The following is a 27,525-nucleotide window of genomic DNA, read 5'->3' on the forward strand; positions in this document are numbered from 1 at the left end:
TTTATTTATAAATAACGACATGTACCAAACCATGATAACAATTCTATGAAATATTTTTTTGTAAAAATGGACGTCTTTTGAAGATACGATATTATTAAATTTTATCTTAAAACCTTGTTTCTTTTAAAAAGAGATCAAGGTATTTATTCATCTTTATTTTTTTTGGATCCCTTATCTGGTCTTCCAGGTCTGGGTCTACCTCTCCTATCGAAGTTGGGGAACTCCTTCTTCTGCAGTCTCTCCCTCATCCTCTGACAGGCTTTCGTGTCTCTAGCGAGATCTTTAGGGCAGGATAATTGCATCTCTCGCCACAAACAGTGACTGAACTTAAGGCTCGAGGAATTGCATTTTGAGGTGTCTTTTCCACTGACGATATCTTCCTGATCCGTATTTTTCTGAAAAAAAAAAAAATAAACATACCTGATTTTTTTCCAATCCAAGAAATTGCTTTCCAATTGATGCTAACAATTATTATTAGTGGACGAAAACAGTTTGAAATATATTCGTTATTTAGATCTTATACCTAAGTACGTGTATAATATTATAACAGTCTATTCGGTAAGACTTTTGGTAATAATATTTCATGATGTTGCTTTAACTTTTAACATATCCTAGAGTATTATAATCATAGGTTAAACCATCTACGGTATTTTATTGGCATGCTTCAACTTTATCCAAATGAAGTTTATAGAATAGGGATCAAACTTGAGAAAAAAATTCCAGGATGTTTGAGTAGAGCGAGAGCGATAAATTTATGGATGAAATAAATGTTTTACCTTAAGGCATTTTTCCAGTACGGAGTCAATGATCTCCTTTTGCCAGTCCTTGGTGACCAGCTCACTCTTGACGAATCTTGTCACGTTCACAGAATCAATGTTCCCATAGGAATCCACCTGAAATAAATCATTGTGATAGCTATAGCATAGTCATAAATATATATTATAAAAAAGAGCACAAGGAAACCCGAAAACTTTTGAGAGAATCGAAAATAATGGAAGGGTGTGAAAAACTCAAAAACCTTTATTTAAAAATTAAACCAATTCAATTACTTCTACCTTCATGCTATTCACCTAAAGAGTTGGATAAAAGGGATAGACCTCCACAAAAGTATGTTTTGACATATATTTAGCTTCTTCCGCATTCAATTCAGAGGTTTTTTTAAAAATATATTATACTAAAAAACTGTTATTTTTATAATGTTAATTTTCAAATTTATGAAGGATAAAAATTTGTCTTTTTATACGTTGCAAGTAGGTAAAATGATGACCTTACAAAAATCAACAGTTAGATGATTTGAAGTAGTTATAGATGTTAAAACATGGGAAAAATGATGGATATTACAATCTGTGAAATTATCATATATATTTAATTATTTACTAACGGTCGCAACCCATTTGTATAAATTGTATAACACGTTAAAAAGTAACAAAACATAAGATACATATTAAAGAGTATTGTGACATATATATACCAGTTACTATTTAATGATGCTCACACTTACACACACCCGAACAATTACTCCTACACTAATACACATAAACACACATCTACACTTACTCTCATACAAATACACATAAACACACCCTTTTGTTGTAACACAATTTAATTATATATATGATTATTATTTAGAAACTTTGCTAGTCTGTCTTAAAACTGTTTTTTTTTTTTTATGTTACTATATCATTGTCGGCTGTTTGTTTCTTTAAAATAAATAAATATTTTTAGCGGTTTATATCTGGACATCGATACACACCCTTATCAACGTGGCGGCCTCCGTGGTGTAGTGGTCAAGACGCTTGACTCACGCACGGAAGGTTCCGGGTTCGATTACCGGTGAGAACACAAAGAATTAAAATGTGATTTTTCTCAAGCCTGGGTGCTCTGTGATGAAATTCACCACTGTAATTAGGCTTCCTGGCCTGTTGTGGTGCAAAAAAATGTAAAAAAAATGTAAATGTAAATCAAATAGTCAGTATATAGTAAACATGGTTTTGATATAAAAAGTAATGGAGTCAACTGAAATTTGGCATATTTGAAAGCCTATAAAAGCTTACCCTTAAAAATATTTCATGACTTGAATAGTCGTCAAGTAAAAAAAATAATTTAATCATTGGTAGTCAAACGAGTCAAACGCTAGTACAGTGGAACATCGTTTATCCGAGCTCCAGTCATCCAGATTGCCAAAAATCTGGATCAGGAATTAAAAAATTAAGCAGATGTTATAATAACAAATAAAAAGAGCGCTGATGGTTTTTTCTATGAAGCAATTAATTTCGCTGGACATGTTAAAGTAAGTTTTAATGAGATTCCTGTATTTTTTCATAAGAAATAACAAAGCGATCTTAGAAAAAAAAAACGTTTTCTTTCAAAACATTGCAAGAGTTTAATTACTAATCTAATTATCTAAATTTCTGCGTATCCGAATATCGTATGGCACTAATTAAAGATTCGGGTTGTGGTCTCGTGGCTAGTGTCTCGGGCTGACGGTTCAAAGGTTCAAATCTCACTCTACTCCAACTTAAATCCCATTTTCTAACAGTGAGTTATTTACAACTCGTTGAAAATGACCCTTAAAATGTAATATTTGGGTAAATAATCAAACGCTGGACAGTTGGATTTTTATTGTAATATATTATAAAAATATTCTTTTTAATCATCATATCAGATGGTGGATAGGGTACAACATTGCTTCACAAGAGCCAGGGTATATGAATCATCTATTAAAAGAATGGAAGGTGATCAGCTATATGCTTCAGGTGCCAGGAACATGAATAATTGCAGTGTAGAACTAACTTTTTAATAAATATTTCGTGTTGACCTTCTCAGGAATCGAACCCGGGAACTAAGATATGGTAGGCAAACACTACACAACGACGCAGACTTTTAAGTATATTAATTTTACTTGTGGCAAAATTATTTTTAAAAGTGAGGTTAGATTTATTAGTAAAACGTGATTTTCTCTCAATTAAAATAATAAATCCTAAAAAGTACATACCTCGTATCACTATTATTTACTTTATGGTCAAACATTTTACATCATCATTCTTTTTTCGGCACCTAATGGTGCATAGGGAAATACATAAGTACACCAATTGCAGCGTATTATGATCATTTTTGTTTCATGAAGGTAAGGTAATCAGTCTTACGCTTCAGGTACCAGTCCAGGAACTATGAAATATTCTTGTGTAAAAACACCCTTTCAAATAAATATTTCATATCAACCATGTTGAGAATCGAACCCAAGACCTCTTGCACGATAGGCAAACACTCTATTACACGACGAGGCCGACTTTTTACTAAACGTTATTTGATATTTATGTGTACCGACTTTTCTATGTCAATCGGTTTCAAGACATACGTATTCGTCTCTTTGTCAAGACACCAATTAAACTAACATGCAAAACTTACTAAACGCCTTCACCATAGATGTTGGACTAAAATATAAAAAAAAACAACATGCCGATTTGAAACAACATTCTATCAGGCAGGTAAGTAGGCAACCCTTTCATGCACTGATTGATTTATGAAAACGTTTGATGTTGTGAGTGAAATAGCTGAAAAAGAGAGATAGGATAATTATTTTCATACCTTTTTAACTCATATCCCTCTCTTCATCCTCTCCCCCTTTTTCCAACTATTTCTCTGACAACTATTTCTGGTTTCAAATCGGCACGTTAGTTTTATATTCTTGTGCAACAACTATGGTGAAGGTGTCTAGTGGACTTGGCATGTTAGTTTAATTGGTATCCTGACGAAGAGACGGGTACTTTTTACAGGTACAAATATTTTATAACATTTAATACCTCATTTTAAAAACGGTTTGTGATTTCCAATTAGCGCTTAATAAACACAGAGCCATTCTTTCGTTTGTTCATTTATTTATAAAGTGAGGAGTGATGGTTTTTTGTATTGGTTTATACAAAAGTTTACGGTGTATCATGAAACAATAGCTAAGACAACGCTCCCATATAGACTCTCTACTTTAAACGTGTCTAGAATACTAGAATAAGCGTTTTAATACCAACACTTTCATAAACAAAAATACACCAACAAACTGAATGCACTGAACAAAAAGTAAAACACACGGAAAACTCCGTATTTATTTTCAGTTTGAATGTTACTTTCATTTCGACCAAGTGGTCCAAGACTTACTTTGCCGGAAACCTAAAAGTTTATAACCGGAGTCTTAAATTCAGACCAGCTTGGACTATTCTCTTCTGCAGAAAGCATTGATACATATACTGACCAACAGTACTTACTAAATATATAAATCCTAGGTGACACTTTGGTAAAAAGGACACGATAAAATAACATCGTGTAAGTGAAAATTGTATTTTTTTATATTGGTGCAGTTTTTATTTGCTTATTTTGTCGTTACTTTCGTTTTCAGGATCGCAGTTCAAGCCTTGTTATGCTTTTGCTGAGTCTCGGAGGATTGATATTATATTAGGACTGTCAGAGCTGACTTCATGAGTCGAGTACAAATTTCGGAACAAAACGAACGAGAAGACGCCATTACGATTTTATTTATAAAACAAAATGGCTACTTTGGACACCAGCGCAGCGCCTGCGGTGAGGCAATCTAGGGCCATTGAGTATTTATGAAAATAAAATGGCACTGTACATTGTACAATGTTTTAGAAGGATTTCACATTGCTGTAAGATAAAAAAAAAAACGTATTCTCAGAGACGAATTAATGCTTTGTTTTAAAAATAAATTTGACAGTGTCATTAATTAGTCATACGTTTGCAATATTATTCAAGTAATTTTATATCGAATTCGTCGTGATCGTTGAACAATCACTAAATTTCGTTGAGCAAAATCGAATGTCTTTTATATTTAGTTTTGTAAAGGTTTTGTATTTTGGTTAGAAAAAAAATATATGATCTACCTTTAAACTTATCAAGCGTAAAAAATACAAAAACATTAAGTGTAAAAAATATTTTTTTACCGCTCTCATGTAAGGTTGAAGAAAATCAGATACGTCGTTGTTCTTCGATCATGACGAATCGTTCATTTTTCATTTTCATTTCATTCATTTCATGAGACAAGAGATTTTTTATTGGTAAACCTCTTTTGGAGTTTTAAAATACCAAAAATAAACGATAAAATATAAAGACAATAATTTCTAAAACACCACTGAAAATGAAATATTTTAAAAAACAATTCAAACAATTTTTAGACCAAATCTAAGAAACACTTGAAGACGGATATGTAAAATGTCGGAGTAATCGGCGCGCGTGCACGTGAAGATGAATATATGTAAAATACGCAAAGTATGTATGCAAAAATAGTGATGTGGCGTTCTATCCTCTTTGCTAACCCTTAGCGGGAAACGACGTTGTTCGTTTGTTAAATTTTCACATATTAATATATTCCATAGTTTCAAATCAAGACACGGACAAACACGATTTATAAATCAACCTTAAAACTTAACACTGCATTGTTTGAGAAAAAGAGAAATTCAACTTTTGCTTTCGGAGAAAAACATTTTTTGTTTCAGTGCGTGTAAAGACATTATTTTATCTTCCCTTTATACGACAAAAATTGATCGAGATATGATGCGATTGTAATGCCAACTCAGTACCCTATACACTTCAAGTACTTCCTTCTCAATGCAAACAAAAACCGTTTTAAAGATCGAGGGTCAACTCATTCAAAAATTAAAATCAAGTTAATTTTTTTTTGTTTCACAATGAAAATAGTAGTTTTAAATTCAATTTTCATTGAATCTAACACTGCTCTTTTCATTGTATTGATCCTTTTACCGTGGTTTTAGCAAATTGCATGAAACGTTTAGGTCGGATATTGTCATTCTTCCTCGTAATCAAAATTGAGGACCTCTCAAAAATTTTCCAAACGAACATTGCAAAATTTTATTATTCTCTGTCAATGCGTTCATACAAACGTTTTTTTCCAAATAATTAAAGAAAAACGTAGGTGTTTCAAATTTTCTGTTTAAAATACGGTAATAATAATATTTGTGAAAACAGCAATAATTCATTTCATAAGTAACGAACGGAAATAATAACATACAGAATTTTACTTACACAGGATCATAAAAAAATAAGCATAGTGATGGCAGTGTCCGTAAAAACCTACGCACCTATTTACAGCAATAATTGTCTAACAATGTTCGAGTTTTTCCAAATGCTTGCAGACTAAAAATTGGAAATTTGTTTTCAGGCGTTGCCTTGCATGAATCTCACCCACGTGATAAAGGTTTCAGTTCTTTTACTTTACAAAAGTTAACAGATGGAAGAATTGAGGAAATGTGGGTGTTCAAACATGGGCAGAACGGTGAACGTTACACAGTGTTTAAAGTGACCACTTAAACCAGCCAATGACAAGTCATAAGCCCTGTAAATGCCTAGATTTCCATATTCCCTTCTAAGAAATGTTTTCCCTCTCTATCGAAATATATTTAAATAATTGTCTATATCATTCACACAATTCGTATGAATGATCAAAAAAAATCCTTTAATTATCAATTCTGCCACTATTTATGTATCGCCATTAAAACCTATTGTTTGATAGTTCATAGGTGTTTCGGATATTTTTTTATGTGATTTTAAGCGATGCATACTAAAAAAAATTTCAAAACTTCAAAAATTTCAAAACTATATAAGTTTTTTAAAAACCACTATTTTTATTTCAACTGATCATACTAATTTTTGAGCTGTTTTATTTGGTTTGTACTAAAAACCACAAATGTCCAATTATTGTAAAAAAAAAAAAATTTTTAGAAACCATTTTGTTCTGTGTATTTTTATTGTTTTTTTTATTACACATTTTTTGAGATATAAGTCCCAACTCCATAGGACTAAAAGTCCTGTGTTGAGTTGAGACGAGCAATTTGTCGACGCAGACACATGAGTATATCATCATAAATATTATATAGGATTAGAAAAATAACAATAATAAAATTGAAAAAACAAAATATTTGGAACATCAGTATGGTAAAGAGTATTCTAGAGTAGCTAAAATATTCAGAAAATCATCAAGGAGTTTTCCACTCAACTCTGAGGAAAATCTAGTCCTTAATTCCTCTCTTGAAAATGTTTTTTGTCCTGGAGAGCTTAACCTTTTCCTCACTAAGCATCCAAAAATAATACATTATCCGAACGGGGGGACCAAACGACCCCAGCGGCTACTTGTATATAGCGTCACGAGAATAAAAAATTGGAAGTGTTTATGATCGTCATGTACACATATTTTACTCATTCGTGTATTTTTTTTTCATTTTTGTTAGTTTACCTAATGCTAATGAACATAAAGTGAAATCGATCCTAATGTTATTTAGGTTTTTTTTTTGTTTTAATATTAAACTATTTAAAGATTTTTTTAAAAATCAGGAAAATGTTTCTTTCTGTTATTTTAACGATTACAAAAAAGAAAGCGCAAATAGCTTTTATAATACTTGAGTTATTGAATTACATATGGGGGATTCAAATCCTCCCCTCCAGCTAGGTTAATACATTCTTCCAAAATATTGAAACACTTGCATTATCACACCCACATTTTTTTATAATATTATATTTGAGTATACAATAAATACTTATAAAATTTTCAAATTTATTACGGTGCACTTAAAGTATATCGATGATTTTATTTTGTTAAGACATCAAAACAATAGTAACACCGTGGTATTCAGTTTAAACGCTCTCCTGAAAAATGGTTGGTTTGTGACATTTGGGGATTATAAAACAAGGTCTTCAATTGCAATTACTCGAGCAGTAGCAAACATGTTCTCTTCACGTACACACCACTAGGTGAAGATAGAGGAATGAAGGTTATTCAAAATATTCGTTACGAGGAAATTAATTAACAAGGTATACACGCCTTTGGTCGCCATGGAACAAGAATGAAATAAACGTATTCTGAGGAACATAAATTTAATTCACGAATGTACTTTCCGTGGGTTGTGAGGTGTTCGTAAGTGCCACACTTGGGAAATGCACGGTATATGTTTCGGATATTAAGTTTTCATTCATTTTACACTAAAACACCAACCAAGTTCCTTTAACACGCACGTATGTTTAATTATAATATCTACGGAATATGTATATTTTGGATAATTAAACATCGAAATCAACATAAATAAATTAATATTTCAGATATAAGTGGGTTCGCATATTTTTTCAAGCCATAATAAACCAACAAATAAAATAATATTGTTTAAATTATGTCAGTATGGCAGGATAATTCTCAATGGAATCCCGTTGTAATAAAATTAATTACTGTGGAATTCATCTCTTTGAATTTTTGATTTTTATTCAAAATTATTTTACATATCCTTCTACTCATAGCGGAATTATTTTGCGGGTATTTAAAATAAAATTTTAATATTTATATATTGCTGATCTGAAAGGAATAAAACGTACTTATTTTATTGATACCAGGAAAAGTGCTCTGGATAAATAAGAAAATAAATTAAGTTTTGCGGTATTTGTATTGTATTTTTGTGAACCATTTTTGTAATTTTTTTAAATATTAATATTTATCAATGGATTCATAGCCACATATTATTAATATTCAAATGAATTTAACCAATAAATCCAAAATAAAATTTACATTTTTTTGGTTTTTATTTTCACACTTTCTACAAATTTGTAAAAAAATGTTGGTATCAGTTCAAGTTTATTTTTAAATGCCATATATAACTTACTTTTACTTATCTGTATGAATTTTGAATAATGTATTTTGAAATATTATACAAAAGGCACTAAGTGCCGTTTTTGAATAAAAATATTTTGAAAAAAATTTATTAACTTAAGTAATCATTTTGTAAAATAATGTTATAAAATTATAAAACGAAGCTTTTGGTGATTAATTAGGAAATACATTCGTATTTCATAAATAATAAATCAGTTTACAGAAAAATGTTTCTTTTTAATAAAGTTGAAATTTATACCCATGTTTGAAAATTCTTTTTATCCTGTAAAATTATTTAGCCCTTGAAATTTTATGTACGATTATTAATGTATTTGCTTTATTTAATAAGTTTAATGATAATAATCATAGTGTCGCAGAGTTTTTACAACACAATATTTACTTCTTTACTTGTTCTTTCACTATTGTACAAACTAATTATTGTTCTACTTTATAATATTTGTACAATTGTTTTATATACGCACTTAAACTAATTTCTGTATATTTACTACTTATTTTACATCCAACCAAATACTTCACAATATTTATTGTTCATAATAGTTAAAACAAAAAAAACGTTTTATATCTGTTTATGTCACAATTTTCAAACTACCTTTTATGTTTCCCAGTTTTATTGTGCAAAAGCAAAGTGTTGGAATTTAAATACTAATAATTCTATCATTCAAATAAGGTTCAGCAACAGAGCATGTGAATTCCAAAGAAACATTTCATTGAAATTAAAAATTTAAAACAATTTTGCTTTTCTACGTTGAATAATAAATTGTGTGTCCGTGTTACGAATTTGCAGGAAGCTCGCACGTTTCGTAAACAACATAAAAGTTTGTTTGATTAGAGAGAACGATAAAAAATATGATTGGCATAACAGCTAAATGATAACACAATGGACTTGTGTACACATTAAAACAAATTTCCATATTTGATTGCATTTAATGTTTGCAATGAGTGTAGATTGATTGAAGCCAATAACTGATTGGCAAATATGTTTCATTTCCGCCATAGTAGGTATGAATCCATTTTGTTTTCCTCTTCGTGTTTCCACCGATTTGTTGTTTGCGTTGGCAAGTTAGATTATTCCTACCAAATTTCCCCACAATTTTATGACGCAATTAAATTGCTGAATTTTGATTCATTTCAGGTATTAAATTTATCTGGTTAACCGGTGCAATTAATTCCCGGTGCAGTTAATTCTTTTTCTACTTTTGTAATAGTTACGCGTTAAAATTGATTGTGCATCCAATTAAATAGTTACAGAATACAAATTTACAAATTAAATTTAAAATTAAATGATGTTTCGTAAAGCAGAAATAAAGCCTTTTGTTATTTTAGCGGTTTTGATTAATTGAAAAAACTTGGCAGGTTATTTGAAAGAGGAGTTTTGCAAATTTACTAAATATAAGTACATACAATAACAACAAATGTTTAGAGTTTTTCAAATAAAATTTACTATATTGTTGAACATATAAATAAATTGAACTAAAAATAATTAACGAGAACGAAAATTAAACAAAAGCCCTATTTAAAAAGATTTTTTTTTAAGTATGTTTAATTCTTTAAAAATGTGTTAAAGTAGGTTCAATAAATAAAGGTCTATTTCTTAAAGATAAATTTAAAACGTGTTGAGAGAAAGAGTTCATGACAATTTAGCCATTAATTAACAATGCATTATAAATTTTTGATTAAAATGATCAACATCAATCCCTTTCCGCACCAAATGTTACATAGTGCACTGCATCGGTACACCAATCACAGTGTATCTTGATCATTTTTGTTACATGAAGGTAAGATGATCAGTCTTACGCTCCAGGTACCAGTCTAGGGACTGAAATAATACTCTATTGAATGAAAAATTTAACCTGCAAAAAAATATTTAAAAACCAAACAATTAGATATAATACGGTATAAATGCTTCCATGACTTATTTAAGCTGTGAACAACTCAACAAACTTGAATGACTTCAAAATACATGCATAATGCATATTTTTGGTCTCAGGAAATATTACCACATTTTTCATTATCACAGGCAACCAAAATGGCTCCAAATTAGACAGCCGAGAGACTATGACTCCCTTTTACTTCTATTTACTTCAGAGTCCTTACGCATCTATATACCTCCGTGAAAAATTCCGAAGCTTATCCAATTCATGGTTTACCTCTTCGTTCTTATTCATCCACAATTGAACGTTGTTATGCAGAAAGCAGCCAGTGTACAATTTCAAAAAAAATGAAATATTATTATTGTTATCGGGTGCAGGAAGATCAATTATATGTTCTTCTTAAAATAGCCAGACCGCTTTCATACAAAAAACTGTAAAAATCACCTTCTGAAAATAGTGCCGATCACAAAAATAGAATTTCTCAATTTGCAGAAAACACCCACAGGACTAGAAAAATATAACGGTACTTTAAAATTCATTTACACCGTTCAAATATATAACAAGATTCTTGTTTTTTATACCAAAAAAACTAATGTATTTATTGTTAATCATTTGTCAAAGACAAAAACATTCCAACTTTTTTGTAGATTTGACAATTCACGCTTCTCACAAAGGTGCTATTATCTCAGTTTCACTTTTCTATGGCTTGCTGCTTTCTGCATAAATACGTTCAATTCTTTTTTTTTCTCTAATTCAGATAGTCACTCATATTACTTTGGACATTGACATTTTTCACGTCTCTGAGGGAGTTTTCCGTTACAAGATTCTCTTATATTTTTAACATATTATTCTCTGGATATTATGTTTACTTATGTGTTTTTTTATATTGACCTAATTCAACCTATTTAATTAAACTATTTCCATATGTATGAATTCAGATATTCCATTTCGTAACGTACATACATATATATAAAAAAATAAAATTAAATTGAAAATTGAATAGAATTGAATAGTGTCCATGTGGCTCGACTGTGGAATAATTTACCATCCACTATCAAATGTACAGTATCTCTGTCTTCTTTCTTTTCCTTAATCTTTTTTTTTCCTCTTTCCATTTATTCCTTTTTCCATCAAGTAATAGTACTAATTTTACGCAATTTATATAAAAATACAATTATTTCAATTTTGTATATCTTTAGGTATTTTTATTTATTTTATATTAAATATGTTTTGAAACTTGAATTATATTACTGTTACTATTTATTATTTTTATTCATAAATATAGTTACATTAAATGATGAGTACATGTTTTTTTTCTATCAGAATCTACTTTGATATATTTAGTTTATGTTAAAATTGTAACTAAAAACGATTATTTTATTGGTTGGTTGTAAGAAATTGCCATTTGGCAATGAGCCCGTTAGTTTACAGTTTACATGATGAACAAAAAGTAAAATAAATATTTAAAAAAACCTACAAGTACAACTAATTACATTTTTGAGGTACTAGTAGAACATTTAATACTTTAAAAGGAAAGTGAAAATACATTTTCATAAACTATTCATGTCATAAAGAATACTAGTAAAAACAAACTCAATAACTTACCACATATTTCTTTTTGCCCACGCATTCCATTGCGCACTGAAACAAAACAAAAATCATATTGGAGAGTGTTTTACAAATTAAAATGCCAAATTTCTTAAAATGTCAACAAAAAGAACTTAAAGTTTAGCCGGAAGTTTTTACCTGGAAGAAGGTAAGATCTTGAAACATTACCCATAGTAAAAAAAAAGATAATTGTATTCCTAAAATGAGATTGACTAGCACTCAAACTAAATATTTTATAAAGCTCGAAAGTATTCAATGAGTTCTAAAAAAAAAATTAGGGCTAAAAAAGTCTCCACATTCACGTACAACTTAAACTTTATTACAAACGAGCTGAACCCGGCAATGTTAGCTATGAAATGAACATTTCCGAAAGTAAAATATCAATTTATCATTGTATTTAGTCCAAATCAGGTATTCATTTATTTATTCATTCAAAATTACACTAATTTAAATATAAATGAATTTTTTAAGGCTTTTTAGACTATGCCAGTGTCAAGCCACAATAAATAACAATAAGAAATACAAAGTAAAATTTATTATATTAAAATATAATGACATATGATGCAATAAAATAAAAATCTAGAAAAAAAGGTACAAGTAATAAATAATAAAATGATACTGAAGAAAAAATAATACTATTTAAAAAAGATAATCAGAAATAAATATTAAAATGCAAATTATAAATTATACAAATTTAGATTCAAACAAAATCAAATAAACAAAATAACAATATCATTGAAATCAACAGAATAAAAGTATAACAGTAAAATATAGAAGTATTGAAAAAAAAACAAATTAAAAGTCTCATAGAAATCAATAAAAAAAGAATATATATATAAAAACAAAATTGAAATGATAATTGAGCTATGGTTTCTATAAACTCACTGTACACTGTAGTAAGAAATAGGAGTAATAAAAAATATGCCAAATAAGATTGAGTACTAAATTAAATAATACAAAAAGACATAATGGAAAAAACACAAAAATACAAAATGAAAAAAAAATCAAAATATATAAAAAGCAAATAAGAGTAAAAGTATGGAAGGAAAGCAGATTTGTTGCTAATTGCTAATCTCGCACTTTAAAAAAATTGACAACCTCGTCCTTATCGATGTGCGTACGTATGTACGTATACATGATTCTTTTTGTTTTTTGGTTGAAATAAATTTAGAGAACAGAGAATTTTGATGAGCCGGTATTCGAACATTGTTTTCCTGTCACTGTTCTGCAGATGCCTCCCCGATACTGTGCGATAAAGACAACTGCATGTCAGACCTTTTGTTAGAATAGACAAAATCGACGTTTCGTTATCCCGTTTTCAGCACCTCAAAACCGAACCAATATTGTTATTTTTTTAGACAGAGTATCAGCGTAAAATTTTCTATATCGGTAGGTTATGCATTTTTCAAAAATAGTTATTTTTGTTTCCCGTGCGCCCGAAGACAGCAGATATAACTTTGGTTTTTACGGGTTTTTGGATATTTCTAGTTACCATAGTAAACTCATTTAAATAAAAACAAAACAACAGGGACATGCCAATAGTAAATACCTATAGTGTCTAAAAAAATCACTGCTCAAGTGTCATAATCCAGAGACAAAATACGGGAATAAGTTTGTATGAAGAAAAGTCGGATCGCATTTCCTCTTAAGATGAAATATTATTAAGTATACTTACAAAAATTTACTTCACAATGCTTTTATATAACCATAGAAACAGGTTTGGTGTTTTAAATTAAACCATCGATCTATTAGTATACCTAGACGTACCCGAAACACTAAAAAGATATTGTCAAAATTGAAAAGAAATGCTTGGTTATGCCGAGAAAGCGTGAAAAAGGCATTTGAATAAACGTAAAAAAGATGGTTTAACTTTTCATTGGTAAGTAGGTACCTACGTACTTGTTAATGGTTCAATTCCAAAACTTCAATCAATTAATTTTCAAATACAAAATTCTTACTGCAAATGTCAAACTCCACTCTTTTTACCAACAGAGGTGCACTTTATTCAGGAAAGCGATTTTCAAATATGTATTGAATGTCAGTCAATATTATTTAAGTATTACCAAAAATCCAATAAAAATAAATGAATGGGTAGAAACCATAAAAAATTTAAGGAAACAATCTGATTGGGACCCATAAAAAATGCACATCGTTTATAAACATTTAACAAACTTTTTTTATACACAAAAAAAACATTATTCCTTTTTTGGATATACATTTTTGGAAAATACAGACCTGTTGAACGATAAAAAAAACATTTACGCTCCTTATTTTTTTTTTCTACTCACTAAATTGAGGATTTTACGACCTATAAATATGCTTGTGGCAAAGATCTACATTTCGCTGAAAACCGGACGTAAACTTATTTATTTTATAAATTCATTGCATAAAAATTTGTATAAATAACAGGAAATCTATATAAAACTAATGAATAGAAAATAAAAACGGAGTGTTCTCTGTTTATGTTAGTCTCCATCTAACATGGCTCAGCCTGTTCTAAGATGGAGATTTTTATCTTTTAGAGCATAAATAGTTCTATACTAATATTACAAAACAAAAAAAATAAAACTACTAATTATAAATGCCTAGTTAATCAAATGTAAGAAATTAAACATCGTAATGTTGTATTGTAAATATAATATAAAATAATTTATGGTACCCAAATTTTATTATTATAATTTTGTAAATATTTTTTTTATTTTTATGAATATAAAAATAAATGTACACTTGAATACAAAACACCAATTTCGGTAGATTTTTTTTTACATTATATAAATACAGCGGAGGCTAAGGTGCATTATGTACCCTAGTTATTACTCGTGCATATGCATACGGTGTGGAGTGTGGCATAACTATATTACTCAAGTTTGTAATATAAGTTTAATTTTTAAGTTAAGTCATGTTATTAAATTGGTGAAAATTAAATAAAGAATAGATGATTTTTGGGATTAAGTAAATAAATGATTCTTACCACAGTATCGTCTTTCAGTTTTGTTACTCTGTCACAATTAAACATGTCGATGGGTTCTGCTTCCTCGGATTTAGACTTTTTGGTTCTCCTGAGTTCCTTGAAACATTCCTTCCTTAGTTCTTTCAAGGCCTCTCCATGCATCTTTAGATCGTCCCGTTCCCCGCAACATGCTCTCTGATACCTCAAGCCCTCATTATTAGCCGGAGAAGACCTAGAAAAACACGACACTAATTACGAAACATGTCTTATAAGATTATTGTAAAAGACAGCCCTCGTAGTATTGTAGACATAATACTGGTCTCTTACATGGGAATTCTGTGCTTGATTTCCACCGAAAACATGAAAAATATTTTAATCGAAAATAGTAGTTAAAAATAATATCTAAAGATTATAGAATTATTATCATCATCATCTAAACTTATCCACAACATGTGGTGCATAGGTCACTGCATTATTCAATATAATTGTAAAATGAATCAGGTTGTGGTCCAATGGCTAGTGTTTCGGAATCACGGATTTTAGGCCTGAGGTTCAAACCAAATTAAACTCCAACTTAATTTCCATTTTCCAATAGTGATTTATGTACAACTGGACTTCCCTGAGCACGGAATTTACGTCTCCTTTATTGCTTTTGTTTGATGAGGGAAAATTCTTCAATAATTACAGTTTGAGTAGGTATGAGTGGTGGCAAAAGTTGGTTTGCAACCAGTAGTCTTTGGGTAAGTCTGTTGCTTTTGGGTGCGCTGCCGGTGACTAGCCTTAAGTGTCACCTGGGGGCGTTCTGGAGCTCCAGAGAGTTGTAACTAACGTTTCCTATCACTGTCAGCATAAAGGGGTTTGAAGTGGGTGGAGGATTTATTTATTTATTTTATTTATACCTCCTTTTGTCCCTACTATGTAGACAATGAGGGGTGGTTTTAGAGCGACATTGAAAGTTGTAAATGTAAATATTTGTTCGTGCTTTTTCTTACTGAATTTGGTTAGTAAAGGATGAAATATAATCAATTTGTAATGAAAAAAAAAAATTGCTTGCTTGTATGAGTGAATCCGAAGAAAGACATCTAGCCTTTAAAACGGATTCGGGTATGTGGTGGATGCTTTCAATGTACAACTTGTTGATAACGATCCCAAAATTAAGATATTTGGGTGAATCATAAGAACGCAAATATTTCATTAATGTTTTTTTTTTTAATCGGCGATTCACGATAATATGTTACGGGAAGGTAAAGCAACAGTTTTATACCTCAGGTTTTAGTCCAGAGACAATAAAATATTTAAGTATAAAACCACCTTTAAAAACTAATTTTTGATATCATCCTTCCCAAGAATCGAGCACGGGACCTAATCTATGGTAACCAAATGTGCAAAACACTATACTACTAGGCGGACATTTCAACAATCGATTTTCTTTTTTAGGATGTTTACCAAGAGCAGCCATTAAGTCGAAAACAGTAGTTTAGGATTCTAATTCACACACTCAGAACAGTATTCTGAATTCGCCGGGACACAGAGAGGCAAATAATACGATATTTTATGTATTTACTTTATTTAGATTTGATCACTTTAAAAATTTTCACCAGAGTATCGCCTTGACAAACATCGTTAAATCAGTCCCATTTAACTTTATTTATCATAATTTCGTTGTTTAACGTATTTTACCTATTTTAATGAACAACTAGACTTGGTCGGAAAAAGGAAATAGAAATTTCATCATAAAGGCATAGAAACTAGAAACTTAGGAGAATTTCTATAGGGCTATATACCTATGGTACATTGTTCAGTAATTTTCAACGGATATTCGGATTACGCTGAATTTGTCGAGCTTCTATTGAATAGAAGGATATGCGAACAGCAATCATGCCTAGAATGCAATTCAAATATTGAACAAGGTTAAACTTACCTATTATGTTTGGCAAACCTGTTACATTAGTTACTTGAAATTATCCTGTATCAACTGAACTCGGGTTTAATTTACCATCATTATAATTGAACAAAATGCAGTATGTATTTGTTTCAAACGGCAAGTAAATAAATTTTTAAATAACAAAATAATAGCTTTTAGATTACCATAGCTTTGTGGATACTGATGATGTTTTTCTAGGTTATAACTAAAGTCTCCATTCGAGACTTGAGACTCTAGAAATTTAAACGTTTTCAAGTTCTAAAATTTTGAGATGCTGGTATTGAAATTTCGAGATCTGCACTACGATTCTAAACGCTCTCTTAAGAAAAAAACGCTTTGTTACCTCGTTATTTACATACTAATTTTAAATAAAGGTAAAAATGCCATGTTATAAAATAAAGTAATAGAATTTTATTATTATTTTATTTTATATTTGTTTATTTTTCCATACAAATATAATAACAAAAACAAACTTTAGAAAAATACATCTTCAAATGAAGATAAAACATGAATTGGAAAAAATGCCCACAAAGACTACAGTGTCTGAGCGTGAGCCATTCCTTTTTTAATTAGTAAAAAGTTAAGAGCACATAAATATGGTATGACATAATCATGTAAAGAAAAGAAAAGAAAAGAAAAATAAAGGAAAAACCAAATTAACACATGCTGAAATAATGAAAATATGATTTATTTGCGGTATCAGTCTGCTAAACAAAGGTAAAATTTTAGTCTCTATTCTAGCGCAGGCCACACTAAGAATTCAATTTAAAAAAAACATTCGCCATGTCCGAAGTGCTTTTTTTAATTTGACTGAAGCTGGATCAGTGTAACACTACTCGAATGAAATGTTTGATGAAGCTGCTCATATTTTAATTCAGTCTAGAGCATGATGGTTACTGGTTTCTAGACGATTTTACTCTTAACTGGTCGTTGATTTAAGGGAAAAAAATCTGTAATGTTATTTGAGTTAGTCTATTGTGATTTATGTTTGATGATATGGAGATAGTTGGTCGGTTTGTTTTATATTCATTTGAATATAACAGTTTCATTTAAAGTATGCTTTGATGTGATTTATTTACTGCATGGGCTATTTTTTGTACGACTTATCGCTAGTGCCAAATAGTCTAGAAGTCTCAAAAAGTTTCGAATTTTCGAAATGTCTCATCTCTGCCTCGGGACTCAAACTTGCGTCGAGGCTGGAAGCCCTTTTTATAATACCATCCCAAATGATGGATGCTGCAATACTGTCCAAAACGTCACTCTGACAAGAACAAACAACACACGGCATAATAAACCAGAAATTATGAGCTTTTTTAAAAATACTCAATTTGTATAACCATCCGCCTTCTGATCTAATAGCACATTTTATACCATGCAAGGACTTTTGGGTTTGAGTCTCGACATGCTGAACATAATTATTCATTTATATCTTTTTTCCTTCTTTTTCTTTTTATTCATTTTCTTTCCCCGATCTTCTTTCTATCTAATTTCAAACTCGTTATCTCATTTCTCATAATATAAAGTGCATAAATAATTATTTTTATAGACTTAAAAGATTTATCTTCTCGCTTAAAAATAGCTGTAATTCTAAAATAAAAAAATACATTCATTCAAAAATATTAAAGCCTCACGCCAACGACAATTTTTTTGAACCAGCCTTATTTTGGTTAGCTAGGAGATATTGCTTTTAGCAATAAGTCCTCCAAATGCCACCTTTTTTAAATTGAAGTCTTAATTAATAAATGTTTTTAAAAAAAATCTTTTTAGGACTTAAAAATATTTTGTTGACAACAAAATAATGAATCTTTTAATTAAGTTCAGCAACCTGTCCTCTAGACATACTACCAATTTATATACATTAAAAAATATATATTTCTTTCTTGTGTATCAATAAAGCGAAAATTACAGCGAACTTAATTTAATGATTGGACTAAAATAGGTACATGGTTTTGGCAATAGTTATTGTTGATTTTTTTTTTGATTTCAATTAACCTACTGAATCATTAAATAATAAAATCCTTTCTTCTAGACATTGTTTTTAGTAATTCAGTAGTTGAACTGACAGTTAAATATATCTTTGCTGTCAACTTTCCTTTCTCAGTCTTACTAAAAGTTCCAAGCAGGGGGTGATATCTTAACATTTGAACATTAAAATTAATTTAAAAAATCATAATTAGTATTCTAAATGAAAAATTTTAAAAAGTAAAATAAACGAAAACATCTGTTAAAGTCTTCAGTTTTTCATTTGATTTCAGTTTCCATAAAATGCAAACCGTTTACCAAAATACCAAATGTCGTTGTTCACCAATCTGTAGTCTCTAAAAAAACTCTGATTTGCATTGCAAAAACAGGCAAATTAGCATTTGGAATTCGGTGTATATATTTTATTTGTACGCTCGACAGCCGATTCAGTTTTATAACGAATCATGCAAATGCTTTTAAAATTCTGTTAGATTGGGAAGAAAATCCAGTTTTACGTTTGCAATAAATCAATGTTTATCAAAATGTGTTTTATAAGAATGATAGAATCCGCATTGCATTGAAAATAATTTAGTGTTTGTTTTTTATTTAATTATTATGTTACACTGTATTTTAATAAAATGTCTAATAATTGAAGGGTCTATGAATTGTACGACGTAATTGAATTTAGGACAAACAACTTAATGGAACAAAAAAATACGGAAAACTACTGTTTCACAAATGTTGAATTTCCGTTTTTTTAAGTTTCATAGTACTTAGATTAGTATGAAAATAAAACTTTGTTATTAGTGTTACACAATTTTTATTTTTTTACAAGAACACTACTACAGTTGTGTTACACTTAAAAAAAGTTTTGTTTTCATAATAATTTATAATGAAATGTAACATTACAAAATGGATGCCGATTCAGTTAACAATATTCATAGTACCTATTCAAAATGATTCATGTAACTACGGTTTTCAATATTTAAAAACTTGATATTGTATGAATAGTTTTGACCAATTTTAAATAACAAAATGAAATTGCCTGTATATTCTTATATTAATTTTTGTTTCTTTGTTTGAAAGTTGTTATATTTAAAAAATAATTGATAAAATAATTGTAGTAATATGTGATGTAAAAATATACTACCATATGAGAAATTATGATAAATAATTATAAAAACGGAATATTAAAAAAATTATACATATTTATATATTTACACGTAAAAAAATATATTCAATTGCGTGGCTTAGCACTGGAAATGTACCCTTGTAACTTGTAAGCCGGTGAAAGTTTCAAACAAAAATGTAAAAATAATAAAATATTCAACCTTTCAAATAAAAAAGCACAGTTTATTAATAATTATACCGTGCATCTTTTTATTTTAAAACCACTGTCGATTTTGATGTTTCAAAGTTTTTTCTCAGCTAATCTTATAATTTTGTCGGCCTCGTGGTGCAATGGTCAGTGCGTTTGCTTACCATGCAAGAGGTCTCGAGTTCAATTTCCGACATGGTTGACATGAAATATTTATTTGAAAGGGTGTTTTTACACCAAAATATTTCAATGTCCCTGGACTGGTACCTGAAGCATAAGACTGATCATCTTATCTTTATGTAAAAAAAATAGATAGAAATACGATCGGTGCACCAATGCAGTGCCCTATGCCCCATTCGGTGCGGAAAGAGAATGATGATGATGATGAATTAAATAATATTTTTAGACATAAAACGTACTGTATCATTAATTTATCTATACCCTTTTTTATTTTATGTCAACACTAATGTTTTAGCACTCGATGATGAAAATTTTCTAGGGAAAGCAGTTTAAAGTTACAAAAAGCTCCCACATTTTACATTTTTTCGAATATTTTTTTCATGTTTGTTTTGTACTGTTTCAATTTTTTTAAATAAATTATTTTACGTTGACTTATTAAGATTCATTCTTCTTCTTTCTGTGCCATATCAGGTCTCCCCGACGTTGGCGATCACTCTAGAATAGGCATTCCGGTCCTGCGCCAACTGGAACAGCGCCTCAACCCCACGCACTCCCGTCCAGTCGCGGATGTTTCTCAGCCAGGACATCTGTCGCCTTCCAACCCACGCCTTCCCTCGATCTTTCCCATCATAATAAGCTGTAGAAGCGTATATTTGCTTCCGCGCATGATATGGCCCAGATATTCGAGTTTTCTCTGTTTTATTGAGGACAGTAGTTCTTTTTCGGCACTGGCTCGTCTCAACACCTCCACGTTGGTCACTAAATCTGTCCACGGGATTTTCAGCATTCTCCGGTGAAGCCACATTTCAAATGCCTCTAATCGGTTCATGGAGTTCACCTTGAGAGTCCATGTTTCAACCCCGTAGAGCAGTATTGACCACACATAGCACTTGACCATCCTCTGTCTCAGTTTTAAATTAAGAAAAATAATGATTTCATGCCATTGAATGCTGATCGTGCTATTTCTATTCTGCATTTAATCTAAGATTCATTAATTTATTCAAACATAAACAGTTCTAAATTGAGTGTCATTAGTAGATAAAATTATTAATTGAAACACATAAAAATTATATGTTAATTGGGCGGTAAATATAATTTTAACTAGTACTTGTTAGTAACCGTAAATTTTGAATAAATTTCTAATAAATATTTGCTAATTAACAGTAAATTGCCGCGCAATTATATTTGATTAACCGTTCGATTTTCAGTTTATGTCTGATTATTATTAATGTTCGTGTGCGAATCTTTATAGTGTGTTGTGATTAAATATATCTGGGACTGTAGTTGTATATGTCAGAGTGACTACATATACTAGTTCTAATGAACATAGGTGAGGTAAATAATTAGAAATTTATTTGAATAATACCCGACATTAACATGAATTCATTTTCTATAAAAAAAAAATTCTAACCAGGTTCTCAAGTGAATCGAGTAGATTCATATATTTTTTTTAAAATAAAGTTCAGTGTATGTGTGTTGTAACTCATTTTTGTTTGTCTTGATTTATTCAAATGATTTTTAAATGCATTTATTTATAATTAATTTACTTTATTCCAGCCAATTAAGCGATTGTGACATTGAAATTGAACTTATTTCTACCATTAAAATTTAACTTTTTTTTCTGTATAGACATTACAATGATAATTCATTACAATCATCGTCGTTTACCATTCCGCTTTCAGTGGCGCATAAGGCATTGCATTGGTAAACAAAATGCAACGGATTTCATTCATCTTTTGCATGTAGGTACGGTGATCAGTCTTGCACTGGAGGTCCAAAAATAATGAAAAATTGAGTCAAGACAACTTTAAATCAATATTTCACGTTCATTTTGCGAGCGTTTGGACCCAGAACTTAATCAATGATAGGAAAACGTGCTAACCACCATCCAACAAGGCGAACATATTTTTACTCCTAAGGTCTTGATTCGAAATGAATAATTTGTTTAAGGTAAAAAATTGTAAAAGTCATCCCGACATGGTTGACGTGAAATATTCTTTTAAAAAATGTATTTTTAAAATAGAATATCACATAGCCTCTGAAATAGCATCTGAAGCGTATGACTGATCATTTTGTCTTGAAAAAAAAACAGGATTCGCTATGATTGGTGTACCAATGTAGTGCCCTAATCATTATTAGATGTGAAAAGGGAATAATGATGAAAAAAATATCATTGTTTTTGTATTGAAAATCGGTGGTGCATAGGGCACTGGCACAGCAACCTATTTGTTACAATTCAGGTGATCAGTCTTTCTCTTAAACTCACGTCTTAGGAGAGTGAAATACTGCAGGGAATATTGATGGGAAAATTAAATTTTCATGTTCAACTCTTCCAGAAAGCAAACCCGGAACTTCAAACATCGTTGCCAATCGCGTCAACCTCTACACTATGAAGGGAGCCTATGTCCATTCAATTTTTCAGTAGTCTTACCTGAGAGTAGCTATCGAGTCGATGATTTCCATGTCAAGGCCGATAAAGAATACAAATTTGTGAGTTACATTAAAGCAAAATCCTGGAAGAGCGCTTTCCACTCGATTTCAATTAATTCATTTTAATTTGCACTTAACTCTAATTAACAACCTTTAAAATGATATACTTTTTAATTCTTACCATTAGATTAATTCATTGAATTTTACTTAAATTATTTTTTTGGTTACATTTTGGGATATTTTTAAAATATATCCGAAATTTTGGTTTTATTTATTTGAAGAAAAGAAAATATGTGTTTCTGTTGAAGATGAGTTAAGTAATGTTTAACATTATTTATTTCAACAATGTTTCGAGTATTTCAAAATGTTTGTAGGCTGGCTGGATTTCTTCCCTGAGAAGTTATTTATCTACTCACGGTGAGCATTCGGATGAAGGTCCTGGAGTTTTCTCATTTTTCATCGGCTTCTCAACATCCCTAGTGACTCTGTGGTTTAAAGGAACTAAGTCTTCATCGAAGAAATCAGCGTTCTCCAAAAGGTCTGACTGCAGAATATAGTCTGAAAAAGCAGGGAAATTTATTTTAAGGAAAAAAAATTTTTTTTTCAAAAAGCTTTCTTGACTCCATTCGATATTTTATTTACTGATGCTCATTATTTTTTCTTGAATTTTTTGAATTGTTAGGAGCATAATAAAAGGTAGACAAACAATAATTATAAACGAGAACAAAAAATGATGATAATTATTTACGCCAAAAAGTAAAAAGAAATAGAAAAAATGGATCTAGATTAACGAGTACTACTTATATTTAAAGCATTATCTTTGTCAAACATTTGACTAAATGTTAATTAATATTTGTAAATAACCACTAACATTTTTTTTATGTCTATCGGCTTCAAAACATACCCTTTCTAATAACATCAAACATTTTCATAAATTATAATCAGTGCTTGAAAGGGTCACTTACTTAAAGCACGTGGTTTCAAATCGGCATATTGGTTGTGCCACAACTATGGTAAATGTGTATGTATACCTAGTGGGTTTCACATGTTAGTTTAAATGCTGTCCTGACAAAGAGATGGGTACGTCTCGAAACCGGTAGACATAAAAAAATCCGTTAGTGATTTTATACAAATGTTTTATAATATTAAGAATCAGGAATTAACTGAGAACCAATTGCACCTCAAAAAGTTACGGTTGAAACGCTTAACATGCAAATTACATCATTTAAAAAAATATATACTACAAATAGTTTGGGATGAAAATGAATTGGCATGGTTTAGCTTTAAGACGTTTATATTTATCATGTGTATGAATATATTATGTACCATTATTTTATTGCCCTTGTTTTTCTTTGCTACTTAGTTTTTTTTTCTTTAGTTTCCTGGATATGTTTCTTAATGTAACTGTTGTGATTGGCTTAGGCCGTATATATAATAAATAATTATAAAGTTATCACGTACAATTTTACAGAAATCTTTTAAATGATTGTTTTAAATTCAATAAAATATTCAATCATTATTGGGAAGTTGTCGCCAATACAAAATATCATGCTTGCAAACCAGTTCCTTTGACGATTTCACAAAATACCTGCGTAGCACCGGTTAAATGAGTTTGATAACAAGAATGTCAACAAGAGATTTAATGTCCAATTTACACGATAATTTATTAAGATCTATTTCATTAATAGGTATATGTAAAAACAGTTCAGATATAAGTTAAGATTATCATTGATTGAATGAAAGAATGTTGCACGCACGAATTTTTTTTTATCAATATTTTAAAATATATTTTTTTTATTTGTAAATTATTCAAAAGAAAATATTTTAGAAAACAGAATGCACATTAATTGCATTTCCAGGAGTTACTTCAACTCATTTCGGGACTTTAATGAAATTTTTATTTTTTCAATTAGCGCGTATTCAGAACTACAAGGAAATAAAATTTAAAAGAAACTATTAATAAATTATAGTATAATAGAAAAATTATATTCGATTGTATAAATTGCATCTATCTTAAATGAAATTTTATTAAAATTAATCTTAGATAAATTCTAATAACTGATTTAATAACATATAATGAAAACTAAATTTTGGTCCATATGTAATTTTAAAATTTTCTTTTGTGACTATTGGTGTTCACATATAATTGGTGAAAGATGATTAGTGTTATTATTTTTTATTTTATAAATTGTATTTATATTGTGATATCGTTTACTGTTTGTGAACTTAAAATAAAATAAAATAAAAAAAATAAAAAACTAAAGCAATGTCAAAATAGTGCGTAGAAAAGCCTATTATTTTGTTCTTCGTTGACCACGAGATTTTTGTCAAAAAAGACAAATGAAAAGTTAATTGAATAAATTTTAATTGTTATCTAGTAATACTCATCGATATTCGCATGAAAAACAATGTTTTTATTAAATAAATGAAATTCTTACTAAAATCTGTGTCCGTCCAATCATAAGCATACACTAACAAAGGAGACAGGCACAATACACTCACAAATAATATTTTGTACATTCTGAAACTACGTATAACCAGTAATGAATTTCCGCTTTACAGTTTAGTTTAGTTGGTCGTTCATATCATAGGAAAAGTTTAGCACTTGTGTAGTTAATCAAAAAAGCAAACTGAACCTATGTCTCGCGATGTCACGTTTATATAGGCAATACTCAGAGCTAGTCAAATCTAGTCGATCAGTTTAGCTACTATGAACTCAGTGGTTCTCAATTATAATTTTTAAAAAACTGTTTAAATAAACACTTCAAAATTTTAAACTTTTTTGTTTATGGTTATGTTTCCGCATCCACTGTCGCAAACTCACGGGTAATAAGTCCAAGATTCTAACCCCACTATACTCAACTTCATTTGCATTTTATAATTGTAAAGTATTTATAACTCGTTATTGTTCCAAAAATAAAATATTTGGATAAATCATAAGGGTTACTCCTTAAGTCAAATCAAGTGAGTGGTTTGATTTTTTTATTTGTTAGTAGACTTTTAAACTGAGCGAAAAAAATGTATTTATGTTTTAATATATGCATCGTATTCTCATCGCTGTGATTTTTTCTAGTTTCGAAATTTTAAAAATACTTTCTCAAAATATATTAAACGATAAAAAAATTACTTCGAAAAAACCGTAAATCTATCACGACACATGGCAACGCTTGTGTGGGGACCAGGGAGTGAGATACAAGGATGTGTTGTTGTCTATGGCCTCAGTGCTCAATGGACCTATTTTAGAGCGCGTAACACGTCACTCCCCCTTCTCTGTCTTCACCAGTATTCAAATTCACTTTAAAGTATTATTTGTTCAATCTCTGTGTTTTCGTGTGTAATAAAGCAAAAATTGTAAGTAACTCAAATTATTTAATTTATTTATTCCTTGAGGTTACATCCGTTGAATTCTTTTAATCCATTATATCATATGTTTTACATGAACTAACAAATGAAAATGAAATCAAATGGATATAAATCTATCCCATGGCGTAGTGGTTGGCGTATTCACCTACTATCTTATTGCAATATTTAGCACCAGGAGGATACGATTTATATCCTTACCTTCCACGTAACAAAATTGATGCACATACGCTGCAAATAAAGTATCTTCTATTCAGTGCCCTATGCGCCAGAAGATGCAGATAGGGAAACTGACAATGATAAACATACATGTTTATCTATGGTTTATTAAGTATTACGATTACACATTTAATTAAAAACGAAGCTTTAATAATTTTTTTCACCGATTAAAAAGATAAGTGAGAAACATACAAGATTGAGTTAAAAAGTAAAAAAAAGTTTTAGGTTAAAATAGACAAAATGGGTTGCATGGAGAAATGTAAGATAAATAAAGCCATTTTGGGGAAGTGCAAGAATGATTTAATTTGAAATATATTTCACTTTTTGTTATTCAACTGATCCTTAGCCACCACGGGGGTCACCTAATTATTTCATCTTCTTTTCCTCATCAGCTTCCAGTAGATCATGTGGACATCGTAAATTGCTTCCAAGAAGCCCTACCATCATCCAGCACTTTTGCCTCCTCCCACAAATGTTTCTAAATTCCGTGGGTGGAGTCCAGAGGAGTGAATAAGAGGTAACATAGTTATGGCTCTCTTGAGGCCTCTGCAGCACGTGTCCAAGATAGATACACCTCCGCACCTTTGATAACCCCGTTAAGGTGCCTGCGCTTGTTCTCAAAGTTGGTTGGTTAATTATTTAAAAATGATATTTTATGCAAAAATGTATCATGCGACTCATCGTTTGATATTCGGACGCTGTCACCACCTATTCGAGATTATTGTAAAGATACTAGTTCGGGAATGTTATGAAAAAAAACAACTGAAGTACCTACTCAGGTCTTTAGACTAACGAGGCCAAAAAGATCATTTATTCCGTGGCACAACGTGACGGAAATAGGTAATAATTATTCAACATAATCAAACTATAGAGAAGCTCTGTGAATATACATAAATATACATGTAAGCATGTGTACCAACATTATTAGTATTATTTATTACGTTTTCGTGGTCGGAAATTGTTTGCTTTGGTTAAAATTCAACAGAATTAACGGTAAAGTACCGTTGTTCAAATAAAGTACTTCTG

The 27,525-nt window shown here is 30.1% G+C and overlaps 1 protein-coding gene across 1 annotated transcript; it reads right to left on the minus strand.

Moving 5' to 3' along the window:
- Positions 1-25,585, minus strand: LOC148272281 (uncharacterized). Its single transcript, XM_088240259.1, has 6 exons — positions 25,359-25,585; positions 23,337-23,478; positions 15,128-15,338; positions 12,154-12,189; positions 777-893; positions 1-395 (listed from the first exon to the last, which is right to left on the minus strand). Exons 1-6 carry the CDS (start codon positions 25,438-25,440, stop codon positions 144-146), a joined length of 840 nt encoding a protein of 279 aa, XP_088096385.1. The 5' UTR covers positions 25,441-25,585; the 3' UTR covers positions 1-143.
- Positions 25,586-27,525: the final 1,940 nt, after the last annotated feature.

The sequence above is a fragment of the Micrasema longulum genome, unplaced genomic scaffold (genome assembly GCF_059751315.1).
Source record: "Micrasema longulum isolate JH-2025_06_02 unplaced genomic scaffold, ASM5975131v1 h1tg002399l, whole genome shotgun sequence".
Classification (NCBI taxonomy): domain Eukaryota; kingdom Metazoa; phylum Arthropoda; class Insecta; order Trichoptera; family Brachycentridae; genus Micrasema; species Micrasema longulum.

Excerpts from the sequence above, each read along its gene's own strand:
- LOC148272281 (XM_088240259.1), bottom strand. The coding sequence starts at position 25,440 with ATGTACAAAATATTATTTGTGAGTGTATTGTGCCTGTCTCCTTTGTTA. Across the intron at positions 894-12,153 it reads TGGGCAAAAAGAAATATGTG|GTGGATTCCTATGGGAACAT; the intron begins GTAAGTTATTGA and ends GATTTATTTCAG. Across the intron at positions 396-776 it reads TACTGGAAAAATGCCTTAAG|AAAAATACGGATCAGGAAGA; the intron begins GTAAAACATTTA and ends TTTTTTTTTCAG.